The 17,509-nt window shown below is 32.9% G+C and overlaps 1 protein-coding gene and 1 non-coding gene across 2 annotated transcripts in view; one reads left to right on the top strand and one right to left on the bottom strand.

Moving 5' to 3' along the window:
* Positions 1-2,170: 2,170 nt before the first annotated feature.
* Positions 2,171-17,509, bottom strand: part of LOC106471455 — a 46,887-nt gene continuing 31,548 nt past the window's right edge. Inside the window, exons 14-24 of the mRNA XM_022400072.1 lie at positions 16,202-16,312; positions 14,104-14,220; positions 13,731-13,844; positions 13,320-13,427; positions 12,569-12,692; positions 12,229-12,357; positions 10,962-11,017; positions 10,269-10,452; positions 7,798-8,054; positions 5,045-5,190; positions 2,171-4,328 (exon numbers count right to left, since the gene is read on the bottom strand). Of these exons, the coding sequence (XP_022255780.1) occupies positions 4,149-4,328; positions 5,045-5,190; positions 7,798-8,054; positions 10,269-10,452; positions 10,962-11,017; positions 12,229-12,357; positions 12,569-12,692; positions 13,320-13,427; positions 13,731-13,844; positions 14,104-14,220; positions 16,202-16,312 (1,526 nt within the window). The 3' untranslated portion in view covers positions 2,171-4,148. The remainder of the gene's footprint in view (positions 4,329-5,044; positions 5,191-7,797; positions 8,055-10,268; positions 10,453-10,961; positions 11,018-12,228; positions 12,358-12,568; positions 12,693-13,319; positions 13,428-13,730; positions 13,845-14,103; positions 14,221-16,201; positions 16,313-17,509) is intronic.
* Trnar-ucu lies at positions 16,483-16,555 on the top strand. The gene has a single exon. It is a non-coding gene; the product is annotated as a tRNA-Arg (tRNA).

The raw sequence follows: 17,509 nt of genomic DNA, 5'->3' as shown, positions 1-17,509 counted from the left end.
CGGGTTTCGATACCCGTGGTGGGCAGAGCACAGATAGCCCATTGTGTAGCTTTGTGCTTAACTTCACACAAACAATAGAATAGTTATGTTGCATGATGTATTATTGTAAAACCTTCATGGGCTAATAACTGATTTGAGGATTAATGTATCCACGGCATGTTGAAGCTACTGTTATGCTGAAGAGTTTATTTCCTAATTTAATTACCAGTTATTAAAAACAGCCATCTTGGAAGGTCGTCATCGACATTCAGGGAATATAGGGAATCAACAGCACTAGACGATCATAAGGCCATCGATAATAACAGTAAAGTAACTCGCTTTTATTCCCTGTGAGACAACCTGTTTCCACATAAGAGGGCCCGGCATGGCCAGGTAGTTAGGGCGCTCGACTCGCAATCTGTGGGTCGCGGGTTCGAATCCCCGTCACACCAAACATTCTCGCCCTTTCAGCCGTGGGGGCATTATAATGTGACGGTCAATCCAACTATTCGTTGGTAAAAGAGTAGCTCAAGAGTTGGCGGTGAGAGGTGATGACTAGCTGCTTTCCTTTTAGTCTTACACTGCTAAATTAGGGACGGCTAGCGCAGATAGCCCTCGTCTAGCTTTGCGCGAAATCCATAACAAACCACATGAGAAGTCAGCAACTGGCATCCCTGGGATTACCAACTAATGCTCAACTCAATTCATGTCTACTGGTGGCCAGGGTTAAAGGATATTTTGATGATAATATTGTAACTCGACCATTGATAAAGGGTTTCATGTGATATTATTGAAATTTGATTATCAGTGTTAAAAAGATTACGTTTCTCTGTCTTATGCATGTTTCGTGCATTGTAAAAGTTTTCACAGGCGTAAGAAACAACGTACTACAGTAGCACGCCTGGTTTGCGAATTATAATTTTTCTATCTTTGGGTTTGTAATTAAGCATAAAGCTACACAATGGACTATCTGTGCTGTGCCCACCACCTATGTTTGTGTAAGTTTAGAAATGTCAAGAGGCTATGTCCTTAGTTTTACTTGTGAGATTACCAGTGACAAGGTTAATACACGCACTCTGAGAGAGAGCTGATGCTATTTATTTATGTATATATATACGTGTGTGATCCTATGTGCTAGCTTCTTAATCAGAATTTGTTTTTGTTGCCAAAAGCGTACTTTTCACTCTGTTTTTTACCCATCTTGCTTAAAGCAATTCTGCATAATATCTTCTGCTGTTCCTCCAGTTACTATTCTCATCTGTAACATCATTAGTGAGCCTGAGAATACCAAAATGACGTAATAAATATTTAATGGCTCACGTAAGTCTTCTCTGCTAAAAAATAAAAAGTGTATATTTACTTGAAGTTTGAATTTTGCACACCAATGATGCATGACTGGCCTCTCAAAATATTAGTTTTCTCACTTTCAGCATTCCTTATTTAATGGCTGTTTTTTGAGTTTTTTTAGAACATAGTCACATTGGGCTATCTACTGTGTCCACTTTGGCAAAACTCCTTCGGACAGCTAAGAACAATTTCACGATCTGACGCCAGATGTTTATTTCACATTCTGTAGCAACGTACACGTTAAAACATGAGGTTGTCCTTGCTGTAGAAGCATGAGGTTGTTCTTGCTGTAGAAGCATGAGGTTGTTCTTGCTGTAGAAGCATGAGGTTGTCCTTGTTGTAGAAGCATGAAGTTGTCCTTGCTGTAAATTCTAAGTGTAATAGCTTATATTAATAGTGTCACATCAGTGTTAGGTGTTTTATATGAATATGTTCACTGAATACTGGAAGTGCTACTGTATATTACTGGAACCCCCAATTAACTAATTTTTGGTACTATGTAAATGTATATATTCAACAACTGGATTCACAAGTTCTAAAGGATAATTTGTTTATGATCAAACAATGGAACTGGGATCACTTCAGTGATCAAACCTTGATCTTTGGTGTTGGTTGCCAATTCTGTAATTTAATGTAATTATAACATAACATTATCGCCAGTTCAAGATGGCAAAGTAACAATGACTTGTATGTGATTTCAGTGACTTGAACCAATCATGATTTTAGCAAAATGTTGTAAGTAAGAAAATAGCATTTTGATTAATAAATATCTTTTTCCTATTAACTACAAAAATAAATTCACACCAAGGAAGAATTCTTGTAAAAATTATGCAGTACAACAAAAGTCAGTTTAAATATTTATTACAATTCATTTCATTTCAAAAAAAAAAATCAAAAACTCAAGCTTAGCAGAAACAGCAAATTGTGGAAAATTTAGTTTTTATAAATAAGATAGTTTCTAAGCAAAAAAACTACACAGTTTTAACTCAAAAGGCCTGCTTAATCGCAGGCTAGTGAAACAAATTACAAGATTCTTTACTTAAAAAGTACCAAAGCCCATATTATTATCAATCATCTCCAAAAGAAAATAAATCATCAGTACACATTTTAGTTAGTACTTACTTTGTCAGTAAAACAAACATAAAGATTAGCTCCAGTTTTATCAGTCACAATATATATAAAAATAGAAATGGCAATCAGTGGTTGAAATATTACATTTCTAGAGTGAAAATATTCCATATAGACTGTTCAGTTCTCATCGTTCTCATTTGAAGTAGAACATAGCAAAAGACAACTACCTATCTGTATGTACATAAAACAGGGAAGACGCAGAACAGATGTGTTGTATTCTTAGCGTTTAGATCAATATACAGTACGAGTGTGTCAAAGAACTGTCTGAATTGAAAAAAAAAACAAAATAGATCGTAAAGAGATTGCATTCCTCACCGGTTTGTGACTTAGATTTCATGGTATCACACAGAAGTTTCTGGCACATAGGACCTATATACAAAACCAAAAATCCACAGAAATCAGCCACTCTGCTAGTTTTTGTGATTCAATACTAGATGGACGTAACTGTGGTAGTTAAGATTTCATCTGGAGCTTACTTGGGGTATTTTTAAAAATCTATTAAAACAGTAATCTACAAGAATACTTAATTACTTGTGAGATTTTGTCTGAAAGTGTGAATAACTATTTTGGCTAAAGCAAATAAGTTTTTTTATTGTCTTGTAAGCTTTTGTGTCTTCTCTTTTCCCAGTAAATGTTTACACACACACTGTATTTGTCACAATTTACTCGCACAAGTTTTGGTTTCTGCTTAGTTATTTCATATTAAATAAAACAAAAAGCCAATTAATGGTAACGACTTAGCAACATAAACTTTATTGCTATTCACGTAAACACGTGTGGTAATATAAAAATGTTCCTAGCTTAACATTTTCTGCTTATTTTAAATGCGACAACTAATCAAGTACAATTATTTAAACGAAAACTTCTAATATGTAGTGTTAATTTAAAGGTTACTCTCTGGAAATCTGTGTTTATCTATTTTTAAGGTATATTAAATGTTTCAATGTTTAATCAGTGTTGAGGTTTTTATTTATTTTTTTATTAATAGACAGTTCTAATTTAAACTCTTGGATATTAAACTGTAAACTTTGCCTATATATCATCACATTTAAAGCGCACCTGGCTAGATTATCCTTGAGCTCAAGTTTAATATCACAACCTGAATATCAAAAGATCCACAATGAAAAACACAGCATTGTATAGGAATAGTTGAATACATTTCTCAACTGAAGAACATAAAGCTTCGATCTTAGATACTACTCTCTGGTGTCAAATCGAGTGCATTGAATATCAATCAAATGGATACAAAAAAAAAATCAAGAAAACTGATGCACAACTGAAGAAGTAACTCTTGTTTTAAGAAAGACAAGACACTAAATATAACCTACTGACTAATTCTTAAACTTCAAAATAAACAAAGCTCCCTCTTTGTAAAATTACATTCTTCTGGTCTTCAGTTATGTAAGGGTGACCTGTTAAATGTTGTTGGTTAATAAAAACATTTTACATATCAAAATATTGTTGACACATTAGGCTAGTTTTTGGCCTTCTATTGGAGAATTCTTAGTCCATCATGTTGGAGAAAACTGTTGACAATTTAATGACACATCCTAATCTTCACCATGTTACACCGTATGATTCACACTAACACTCAACAATTCTGACATATCATTTTCAATTGAACTGACCACTTTATTAGTTTAAAATACTAAGTTTGAATCACTGTGCTGGCCAGCAGCTGAATGTCCTGGCTAGAGGTCAGAAGACACACAATTGCCAATAACAGACTTAATCCACGTGGACATAGCAGAAACGCTCGTGTAGATTGCAGGATGACCAGAGTGACCACAGTTTCTATATGAAGTAAGGGTACCATGAAGTTCCCAGCGGTCATCGTCATTAATGCACATCACAGGGGCACCAGAATTTTCCTGTAACAGATACTAACATTAAACACTAACTATATTTTCATTTGCATCACAAAGCCAAAAAGAAGTTATCATGACTTATTTATGATCAGTAATATAACTTCAAAATATTTCATTAAAATTCATATCCCAACTTTTTAATAGTTTATGAGTCAGTATGCCATCACAAGTCTTCAAAATCTCAATGAATTAATTAAACATTTTTCAATGCAATTGCCATTATAAAGGCAATGTTTACAATACATTCTAATCCTTAATACATAAATATCTATCAAAACAGATAAAAATGTTCTATAATACAAAGCTTTTACAATCATAACAAGTCTGTTAAAATCTCTGAAGAAAGACCTAACTGTATTTGGATTAGAATAACTGATAACTTATTTTTTTACAATCAAACAAAATGAAATTAACTCTTTTAAGCTTGAATCATGAGATATTCCTAAATTAACTTAACTTAATCAGTGATAAAAACAAAATCTGAAAGTTTGGTACAACACAAAAATAGACCTGACCTATCACACTGATACTTTATGGTTGATAACATCAAAATCAAACATCTCAGATGGTTGTTTCTGATCCAAAATATCACACACACAAAAATCTAAATTTATTCTGTCTCATCATAATAAAATAAACCAGTATAACATATGGAAGCCTCATTTCTCCATACTAACTTCTCTCTTTATTCATCAACAAAACACGAACAGCTTTCTAACCTGACATACTGATTCTTCTCTATCAATAAAACCAGCACATATGGAAGTATCCGGTAGCTGACCATTATAATGTCTGGATCCATTGCATTCATCAGCTGCCATAGTAGGAATTGGTAGATACTGGAGATACATATGTGGTGGTGACCCTTCAAAAATAACCGTTCTCTTTTATTAATGTAATAATGAAACTACAAGTACATGGGTTTTAACTCTTTTATTAATGTAATAATGAAACTACAAGTACTAGGTTTTTACTCGTTTATGAATGTAATAATGAAACTACAAGTACGTGGGTTTTAACTCGTTTATGAATGTAATAATGAAACTACAAGTACTTGGGTTTTAACTCTTTATTAATGTAATAATGAAACTACAAGTACTTGGGTTTTAACATGTTTATGAATGTAATAATGAAACTACAAGTACCTGGGTTTTAACTCGTTTATTAATGTAATAATGAAACTACAAGTACTTGGGTTTTAACATGTTTATGAATGTAATAATAAAACTACAAGTACTAGGTTTTTACTCGTTTATGAATGTAATAATGAAACTACAAGTACTTGGGTTTTAACAAACTGAAAATCCCGAAACTGAATAATTGTAGATGGTCCATTTTCCAGTCAGCCATTCAAGACTATTTACTTTGCTAAGCCGTTAACACCTCTATCTATTCTTCTCCTTTCTGACCTCTTTCACATTAAAACTTGTAACTGTCACAGTTTCTTTAATTTTAGTCTAAGTGATTGCAAAGTTCAACATGTCAATTAATGACAGGTGCATATTTACAGAAGTTTAATATATCTATAGTTTTTCATGCCAGCTATTCTAATGATGACTTCTACGTGTTAGGACCAAAACATTTTTAGAAAAATAATAAAATAAAAGTGGGGGTCAAATTTTTCCTTGAAATTTTTCTCCCCAATCAAAATTCTGTGTGTATAAAAATTTGAGAAAAAAAGATTTTATCAGATGCTAGATATAAAGGTTAAATTTTCAAACAAACACATAACTTTTGTGTACTATTTATTATCACAGGTTGACTGTTGTTAAACGTGTGTTAGGTAATATGTTTTTAACTTAGAATATTAATAAATGATGACCCCCAAAAAAATAAGGTTATTTAGTAAACACCGTAGATAATAGAAAGTACTGCGGTGGTTTAGGAGGATTGTTTGCTGTTAAGCACAAAGCTACACAATTTTTTTTATTTGTGTTGCACATAAAATATTACAATCTAATATGCTGCATTGGTCCAGGTAAACTTGTGCATATCTGTGTAAAATATGCACACGTCACTTTACACATATCAGTTACAGATGTGCTATCACTAATAGGCTACAATATGAACTTGCTGTACCTACTGGTTGCACACTGTGCAAATGGTTGTACTTCCACATAGACACACGTGCACTGTGCTTAAAAAGAAAACAAACCACAACTAGGAGTGTAACGACACAAACTAGTGACACGTTGAGATTATGAATGTTCCAACAGCAATGCACCAATGGGAAATTTTAAAATTGATAACAATTGTGGATAGTACAACACTCAACTATCGATGTTTGTAACAATATGCAAACTTCGTTATTTTCCCCACTCCGTTTTTTTATTTAAAATCATTTCTCAGTAATTACCCTATGTTTAGACTGGTTTTACAGCCTCTACTCATCTATAAGTTATAAATTATGTATTTTATTTTTTTGACATATGTAAAAGGGTTATTAAACTGCAATTTCCTAACACGTTAAAATTGTGTCAAATGTCTTTATGCTTTTGTGTAAGTGTTGATTGTGAAAGATCCTATTCTGTACAAAACAGGCTCAAGACAAAATTCAGTTGCTCTAAGAAGGTTAAAAAGATAAAATGTTTAAAGAAAATTGTAATGTTAGGCCCAGAAATTTCATTGTATGATTCCAGTTCTGCAAGTAAAATGTGGGACAGTGCTGAGAGCAGAAGAAGGGCCAGATTTTCAGAACAATACAAAGAATTAAGAAATTGTGTGCATGCATTTTTGTAGAACTTTCTTGAGGCCAAATACAGAATAACATAATACTGAAACATCCAAACTTTTATAAATTATTCAATCACTAAAAAAACCAACTTACAAATGCTTGTCTGTGATAATGAATTACTGACCACCCTTGGCAGATACTGACAGAAACAATATTTGATCAGTACCAAACTGATCACAGCAAAATTATCTGGAGTAGTGTGCTGCAAACTATTTAATTTATATGTGCAATAAAATATCAGTGGAAGTAAGAACAAAACAGTTCGCATCTGTATTATTTAAAGGCCAATATTAAACAACAGCATCCAGTGAGAACACAATAGTTTACATCTGTATTATTTAAAGGCCAATATTAACCAACAGCATCCAGTGAGAACACAACAGTTCACATCTGTATTATTTAAAGGTCAATATTAACCAACAGCATCCAGTGAGAACAAAACAGTTCGCATCTGTATTATTTAAAGGCCAATATTAACCAACAGCATCTGTAAAAACTTTATTATTTTATTCATAACTGTTGTTTGGGAAATATAAATTTAGTTTGTAAGGTATTGTCATTCTTTTTCAACAACAACTTTAAAGTTATTTTATTTCATCAATCATCTAAATATTTTTAAAATTTTTAAACTATATATACAAATAATTTACAGTTTGAACTCTTAATGGCATAACTTTGTTTTTTAGACTGGCAACCAACACTAACTTTTTAGAATCTTTTATTGCTGGTATCTCTTACCTTGGTTTTGTTCCTGATTCCAGTCCGCACTTACACAGAGCTGACGTGGTTGAATGTTCTTTTCTGGCAAACATATAGCACCAGTGTAGCGATCAAATGGTATAGCAGCTTTAAGTTCAAGTAAAACAATGTCAAAATTACTAAAAGAGCCACTGTGTTTAAAATTCGGATGAAAGACAGTTCTTCTCACCAGGTAGTTCTGCTTATCTGGACTAGTTAAATGCATACTTCCAACAAATTCCCAGACAGAATGGTTGCTGAAAAAATAAAAGTTGTTTTACAGGATATTGGTTTCTCATCAAACTCATCTTTTTACAACGTAATATACAAAATTTATGTTGAAAACAATACATACAAATACACACATATATAAAAAGCGTAATCTACAAGCAATTTAAGTAAATAATTATTTTTATAAGTGCAATTCACATATTGTTCTTGGATATCAAAAATAACCTGCTACTATTTTTAATTTTGGAATCAACTGTGTAAGGATGGGCATCACAGACAGCCTATTTTCGAGAATGAACAAGATTTGTAGTCCCAAAGATGCTAATAAGATAGACGAACAACACATCGCTACAACCGTCATTGGCAATGGATATCCAAATCAGGACTCAAGTTGCAAAAAAGTAACAAAGGGAACTCCTGAAACCTATTCACTGATGCATTTCTTACAATCAGGCATTTGACAGTCAGAGATTCAGTTTTTTACTTCTGTTAACAAGGGAAAAGGAGTTCCCCCCCTTCAATTCGAGCAATGCCCAGAACAGTTAACAACAATAAAGAAGATAAAAATCAAGAATAAGTAAGAAGAAAGGTACAGACACGCAGCCATATTCCCTTATGTCAGAGGTCTTTTTGAAAACATATAGAGGATATGTAGTCCTCAGGAGTCACAACACAAAACAATCGTAGTTAGCACACACCAAACCACCTAAATATGCAATGGAAAACAAAAACACATTAACAACATCCTTGTGAATATAGACCATCAGTGAAAGTAAGCCAATCTGGTACCAGTAAGAATTTTAGTGTCCATACCAGCAAGTCATTATGTCAAAGACATTTCATGTTTTGACTTATTAACACCTTTTACTGATATTGTTGGGTGTCAATGTTACTTCATGCTCCACTCCCAATCATGTACTCACCCAATTTAGGAGCTATTGATAATTCAATCCTGGTTTAATATATGTTTTTGAACCAAACTTACATGGACTTTTTCTATTAAGTGTAGTACCTGCTAATATTAATGTCTATATTCAAATTGTTGAAGCTTTCGTCCTCAAAAATAAGCAGGGATACTTTGTATAAACTGTGTGTAGGAAGAGGCAAACACTGCTGCTACTTGTATATTTACAATAGACCATCTTGTTAAACAAAACCCTACAGTATATTAGAGTAATATTAAAATAGTGCTGCTACTTGTCTATTTACAATACACCATCTTTTAAAGAAAACCGAGCAGCACTACTATTGTAATATTACTCTAATATACTGTAACTTGTCAATTTACAATACACCATCCTGTTAAACAAAACCTACAAGTAATATTACAATAGTAGGGTATGAACCAAACAGGAGAAAAAAAAAACATTAACAGATTCTTCTGTACTCACTTAACTCATAACAAACTCAGCTAACACACTTCAAAGCATTAAGTTAGTTGATTAAAGTCCCAATAGGGGGAACCCCAGACAAGACCTCAGACTTTCTACCAAGAAGACCAAGAAAGAATCTTAGCAACTATCAACATAGATACACCCCTTCTCAAGACCTTCCTGAAGGCAGCAGAAGATACCAGCCACTATCAACATAGAAACACCCCTTCTCAAGACCTTCCTGAAGGCAGCAGAAGATACCAGCCATTTTCAACATACAAACACCCCTTCTCAAGGCCTTCCTGAAGCCAGCAGCAGAAGATACCAGCCATTTTCAACATAGAAACACCCCTTCTCAAGGCCTTCCTGAAGCTAGCAGCAGAAGATACCAGCCACTATCAACATAGAAACACCCCTTCTAGGTATACAAAACTGTGTAGTTGTTATTTACCTGTGTTTAATAACAAGAAGTAGATGTGACCAACAACTGTGGAGAAATAACACTAAGTATACCAACTGTGTAGTTGTTATTTACCTGTGTTTAAAACAAGAAGTAGATGTGACCAACAACTGTGGAGAAATAACACTAAGTATACCAACTGTGTAGTTGTTATTTACCTGTGTTTAAAACAAGAAGTAGATGTGCCCAACAACTGTGGAGAAATAACACTAAGTATACCAACTGTGTAGTTGTTATTTACCTGTGTTTAAAACAAGAAGCAGATGTGATCAACCACCGTGGAGAAATAACACTAAGTATACAAACTGTGTAGTTGTTATTTACCTGTGTTTAATACAAGAAGTAGATGTGACCAACAACTGTGGAGAAATAACACTAAGTATACAAACTGTGTAGTTGTTATTTACCTGTGTTTAATACAAGAAGCAGATGTGACCAACCACCGTGGAGAAAGAACACTAACTGTACAAACTGTGTAGTTGTTATTTTTGTTTACAACTAAGCCTACAGATGGCCATTGTCCATCCGGAGCACTGCTGCCTCCAATAATTCTTCCTTGGAGCTCTCCCGCCAGACTCCATGCACCACATTCTGTAAGATAAGAACATCTTATTTTCATAGGAAATCACAATAATGCTATATTATCCCAGTTCATGACGTTTATAGATAATTTAGCTACCAATAAATTTAAGATGAATTTGTTAATCTAATAATTTACATTTATAAATAACTAAATTAAGAATCTATTTGTTCAAGTATATTCTGAGTTTGTAGTGAGTTCATGTATGCTAAGTTTGTTTTAACAAGATGTGTGAATTAATTTATTTGAGGATAAGAGTGCATCACCACAAACGGATTAACAGTGGATATTTATAAAGTGTAAACATAAATTGTTTCTGGCAAAAATCAGCAGTAATTATAGCAGAAAGCTGAATATTATTACTGTCTTTTGTAATTAACAATAACAAAAAATTATTTCATATATAATGAATGTTAGATAAATATTTTCCTAATTATCAATTAGATAAGGTCATCAGTAAATGATATGTTTTTAAAAGATTAATTAAAATATTGTCCTAATTGCAACAGAAGTTACTTACGAAATTTTCGACATGCAATTGCAACCCTACTTCCACTTTGACAGGTGGCGTCTTTCCTAAAACAATTAAAATGCATGTTTAACTAATGTTAAAAGCAAATGTCAGTCACAATAAGAAAATTTTGTAGGTTTAAAAATATTTGTTATTTTGTTAAAACAATTAAAATGCATGTTTAACTAATGTTAAAAGCAAATGTCAGTCACAATAAGAAAATTTTGTAGGTTTAAAAATATTTTTAAATTTAGGTAGTTATTTACTCAATTGCAAAGCTGCACAATGGGTCATCTGTGCTCTGTCCACTGCAGGGAGCCAACACTAAATTTTAGCATTATATGTTCTCAAGCTTCCTGTTGAGCCATCTGGGGACAGATCATTATATTACAAATGCTTTATTTTGCATATCAGTTCATGATTTGATATTTATCAAACCATTCAGAAATGAGAAACTTCAAGAACAAAGATACAGTAAATTGTTCAAAAGATAAATAAAACATGACCTATTAGACCTGAAAACATAACTGGCTTTATTTAAGCCAATTTTTGCCTTTACGGCTTTACGAGGACAGAAAAAAAGACACTTGCTATTTCAGCAAGTGTCTTGTTTGCCTCAATGAAGCTGTAGTGACACAATATTGGCTTAAATAAAACCAATTTTCCGGACTAGTAGGTCATGTTTTATTTATCTTTTTAACAATGAATATAAATCTCTAGTTTGCATTACAAACGTTAAACTCTCATGCAATGGATTATTTTGAATGCTTCATGAAAATAATTTATCCTTCTGATTTTACAACGCTTGTGAAAAGATTATTTGATTTGATTTCCAGTTATCTCGAGTAGTTTTGCACGAAATTCAACAAATAAAGATTACCCGTTGTTTCAACGAACGTGACTATAATGCTACTTTTTAGATTCGAGATAAAGTTGTAGATTGTAATTCAGTTGTTAAGATCAGTAAAAGGGAGTGTTTTGGTAAATAAATTTGTTCGAAACAAACGTTAGCATTTTCATAATGAGCTCGAAAAAATATCTAAGAAAGAACCTTTTTCTTTTACTCATCTTAGCTGTCAGTTATACCATTAAAATATTATTTATGCAGCTTATAATAGCAATATGGCATCATGGTTGATTATTTTAGTTTATTTTAACAAGTATAACCAAATATTAATTTAAAAAAAAATCACCTCTACTTTATCAAACAAAACAGTTTCTCTACCCACTTAATAGAACACAACTATATATTCTTGGAGTTAATCACAAAACTAACCTTAACGACAGTAATTCCCAGATGTCTCTTGTATTATTGCTAGATGTTTTCTCAAATAAATGATAGAGACCTCTACTGGCTTCAGGATTAATGTCATCACCAGGTGGATATTCCGTAAGAACTGCTTCACTGTTAAGATAACGTCTGAATAAGTCTGTGAAATACGGTCTCCTTATGTAATAACACAACCATTGAATGGTTCACATAGAAAAATTGTAATTTTTTTCTCTCAAATTCAGAACAAGTATCATATATTTAATGGTTATATTCAGAAATATTTGAAGTAAATTAGATGTCTTTAAGATACTCCATTTCTTGGTAATTGTATCGGAACCCGTACCTGTAGCCGAGATTTTGACACACACTATTACTGTGTTGCTCATCCCAATCATCTGCACAGACGTTTGTCCATCCGTGTTCTGAGTCAAATATCTCTAATAGCATGGAGTCGTTATGAAGTCTCACTAGAGAAACAGACAAAATTAATGCACCCTAATATCAACACTTACACATCTGATCACGTCTAAGAATCACAAACCAAGTACTGAACCTTGAAATTCAGTCACATCAAACATCTACCAAATAGTAATATTAGTTTGGTTTGTTTTGAATTTTGCACAAAGCTACACGAGAGCTATCTGTGCTAGTCATCCCTAATTTAGCAGTGAAATACTAGAGGGAAGGCAGCTAGTCATTACCACCCACTGCCAACTCTTGAGCTACTCTTTTACCAATGAAAAGTGGGATTGACCATCACATTATAATGCCTCCACGACTGAAAGCGTGAGCATGTTTGGTGGGATGGGGATTCGAACCCATGACCCTCAGATTGAGAGTCAAGCACCATAACCACCTGGCCAGAAATATTAGACTCTGGAAACTGAATAGATATATTCTCCAAATAAAAGTTATACTAAAGTTAAAACAGATCCTAGATATATTAGCTATTCATATGTTTTAATATTACTAATATCCTCTCAATTAATAGGGTAATAACAAGATTTTCATTAGAACAGTTGATTAAGTAACTAACTATGGTGTATATATATACTGTTCTAGCAATACATAAGGGTTAAAGTTACTTTACTCACTACAGTAGAGTTCATCACTGGAATCAGGACAATCATTATTTCTATCACAAACTTTTCGTTGTTGAATACATCCCCCACTTTGGCATTTAAACTCTTTGTCATCACAATCTGTAAAAAAAAAAAAACAGTTTATGGATAACAGAAAATCCAGAGATAACTTAAAAAGCGAATCCAGTTTGGATACTACAGTAATCTACATTGTTAAGAAATGATCATAACTGTCAAAAACAAGGACTTTCAGAAACCAGTTATTCCTAACCACAGGTTGTTGATGAAGAAAATGTCTTTTTAGTAATATTACCACTTGGTGTAATTAGTTTTTGACAACCACTGTTACACATCAATATACTTGTAACACAATCCATACAGATTAAAGACCAAAATACATGGACTTCAATCGGACTTACTTACCACAACCTCTTTCATCTTCTCCTCCATAACAATCCAAAACTCCATTACATTTCCATGTTTCTGGTAAACACCAACCTTCTGGACAGAGGAACTGCTGTTCTGAGCATGTTGTTGCTAAATAAAACAATAAAAACATGACTGTCAGTCAAGCTATTGGTTACAAAGAAACAGAGGAGTTCTTAATACCTTATAATTAATAAGAGAATGAAAATTTTCTAATCATTATGGATAAAATATACTCCTATGAAAAGTTATTTACAATAATTGGTTAGTATTTGAATATTTTTACCACTAAAAATTTGAAAGTTACAAAAGTAAGTGTGGTCTTATATGTTTGTTTATACTATATATTTAGAAAGGAAGGTGACATTACCACAACCAACTTCATCAGTATGGTCTCCACAGTTGTCCACACCATCACAGTGCCAATCCTCAGGAATACATTGACCATTACCACATACAAACTCGTTATTCTGGCACTTCCACAAATCTATACACACACACAAAAAAAGAAACTTAGAGCAAGAAAAACTTTAATCAAACGTTCTTATGTGAAACATTATGAAGTTCTTGATAATAATCAGAAACTTGCATGATAATTATGATCAAAATTATATTTCAGTAACATTTTAAATGCTAAAAATGATGCTTCGATTAAGCTCATAAGGAAAATCAGGACAGCAGCATGGTGGCAGAAAGCTATTTAGTCCATCAAGGTTCCTCTAGATACAAAAATATATACCCCCAATCACATCCATATGCATGGTGGCAGAAAGCTATTTAGTCCATCAAGGTTCCTCTAGATACAAAAATATATACCCCCAATCACATCCATACGTTTATCCAACAAAGTTCTTGAAACTTTGAAACTAACAACAGAAATTACATCTTCAGGCAAGCCATTTTTACAAGTTCACAACTTTTAAACAAAGAAAGGCAGTTCTGTTAAAGAACAAGTTTGAAATCTAAGCTTCCAAAGCCTAAAACCATTGCTTCTAGTATTCAACTTTATCTTCAAAACCTCTTTATCTCACCATATAAACAGACAACCCATAGGAAGACTGTAAAATACTGAAATGTGATTAAAGTTGTCACAAGTTCTTCAATAAAAAAACAAGTCCAATGTTGTAAGTCTTTCTTTGTCACCTAAATGACTTCAATCATGTATCATTAATAATACGCACCCCCCCAGCATCCCTTTATTAAAAGGGGTTTGAGAAAGGTTTAATATAAAGGTTTGGCTTGTATTTGTGAGGTTACATTATCTTCCCAAAGGAAGGAGCAATCATCTATGGCCATCATAATTAAGTAGATTACTGAAAGAAAAAAAGATTAACTGTATGGTCCATCTCTTTCACAACGATATCCTTTCTATACCAAGGGTGCCAAAACTCTCACCAATAGTAGAAATTAAGCCTCACCAGAGTTTAATACAAGGCTACAATAATGTTCCTATAGACAGAAACAAGAACTTGCTTCTGTTTTCACAGCAGATGGGTTTAGAATGTTTATGAACAATCACACACATACACATTATTGTTATTGTTTTTTCACGACACAAAAATTAAGTCCTTTCCATATTACATTACATATCATTTATGGATAACTTCAAACTTCTCAAAATTAAACGTCATCTTCCACAATCTGGAACTGTCAAGGTCCTGATGTCAGTTTAGCAAAACATTCTGAACAGAGCCAGCTCTTCCCAACATTCTAATTTTATCAGTGAATTTAGAATTGTATTATTGTCCAAGAGGCTATCCAAATATTTGACAAAAATACTATTCGACAAAAACAGAGAGTTATCTCATTCAACAAAATGACCATTTATCTTTACTTTCTCCCACAAAGCTAATTTACTATCAACTATCTAACTTTTCCACCTATTTCTTATATATCCAACTTTTTAATTAAGTTCTAAAAGTTTATATTAATAAATTAGGTCTTGTTTTAAATTGTTACTTTCACAATTAGGTTTCAAAACGAAAAACAATGTCCTGCTTTCTTCACTTATTTCATGTATCATCGTAACAAGGGAGGTCAAAAATTGTAAAATAAAAAGTAATTCTATTCTTTGATAGATTGTTTAGGCAGAGTATTCATGATGAAACTTTGTAGCATGGACGGCAACTGCTCGTTGTTGAAGACGAAAGGTGGAAGACTTTCGAAACGTCGTCCTCTACGCTGGTGTCTCTAACAACAGGAAGTTGCTGTCCATTTTACAAAGTTTCATCAAAAAAGTAATTCTGTTGAAACCATTATTTTATATACTATTAACATTTTTACCTAGTTTTCTTTCATGAAATTTGAAGTTTCTGTTTCAGACAGTGACTAGGATGTACTTGTGTACTAATAGAAAACAAAGCTTAAACAGAGAGGATATCTTTTTGTGTCTATTTTCGAGATCAGTTAATTGAACCAAAACACTAATCAAGTATCTAATAAATTATCTGGATAAAATGTAGACCTACCACAATTAGCTTCATCTTCACTGTTACTACAATCTTTCACTCGATCACAAACTTGATGCCTTGCTAAACACTTTCCATTCTCACACTGATAGTTTCTTTGGCAACCATTTTCTGAAAAATATATTAAAATGTTAAGGTTCAAAAATAATTTCATACAAAAGAAGCATTTCAAATATTTGTATTCACTAAAGAACATTGATACAACAACTATATTTCACGCCCTTCTATTATACACCATATAGAGATTTCACAAGTATTAACAGCAACTAAATAATCTAAGTGTCCCTATAGCGCAGTGGATAGCGCGTTGGATTTCTAATCCAAAGGTACCAGGTTCGTTCCCCGGCAGGGATGCCACCACCTTTGCCTGGTCCCAAGTCCAGGATGAGAAAAGAGGAGGGTTGGGCGCGGGGCTAGCAACTCCGCCTCGTAAAAACCAACCTGCTAAAAAATTACTGCAACAACAACTTCCGTCGGCAAGGTGTTGTTGGGGCCCTATGCTCCAGTTGGAGTCTACAGGGATTATTATTATTAAATAATCTAACACTATTATTATGTAAAATGAGGAAGATTATAAAAATACCCATTTAACTCTTTAAGCCGGGCTCCGTCCCTGGGACCGACCTCGTAACCATTTTGTGCTTGTTATAGTTTTCATACTATAACTTTTAAATTAGTAGGCGAATGTTAACAATATTTGGCAGATTATCAGTAAACATTACAATGCTTTCATATGCAAAATATCTAATTTTTTATTAAGTCTTAAGGTTTGTACAGCAATGTTTCTTTCATGCCTTTGTTTCTTTTCACATCTTGCCTATCTATCATGCAAAGTAATTTTCATTTTATGATTAAAAATACTTTTATGCACCAGAAACTTTCGAAATTTCACATGTGAAATCTTTATAATGTCCAGATAGTTATGAAACATTTCTTAAGAAAACACTTTATATTTTATCTGTTATTTTCAGTTTAATCTCTGTACGGGTTCGGTAGATTTGACCGATCTCGCAACCACCATAAAAAATTAGGAAATAAACATAAATTATGCCTCTTTCATTCTAGAATGAACACAAATTATAAATGTTTAGACAAAATAGCTTAAATCTCATAACATTATACATATATATGTGTATTATTTTTATTATATTGATCTTTTACCCATGCCTGGCGAACAATATAGTAGTTACAACAATAAGGCTCAAGTGCACTTATGTTATGCTATCAAATAGCATAAAGGTGACCTTTGATTTGTACAAAGTAACTTGTCTTGACTGTGTTTTAGTCGACTAGTATTTTGAAAATACA

This window comes from Limulus polyphemus, unplaced genomic scaffold, assembly GCF_000517525.1.
Source record: "Limulus polyphemus unplaced genomic scaffold, Limulus_polyphemus-2.1.2 Scaffold4634, whole genome shotgun sequence".
NCBI lineage: Eukaryota > Metazoa > Arthropoda > Merostomata > Xiphosura > Limulidae > Limulus > Limulus polyphemus.
This window is presented reverse-complemented; position numbering and strand designations above follow the sequence as displayed.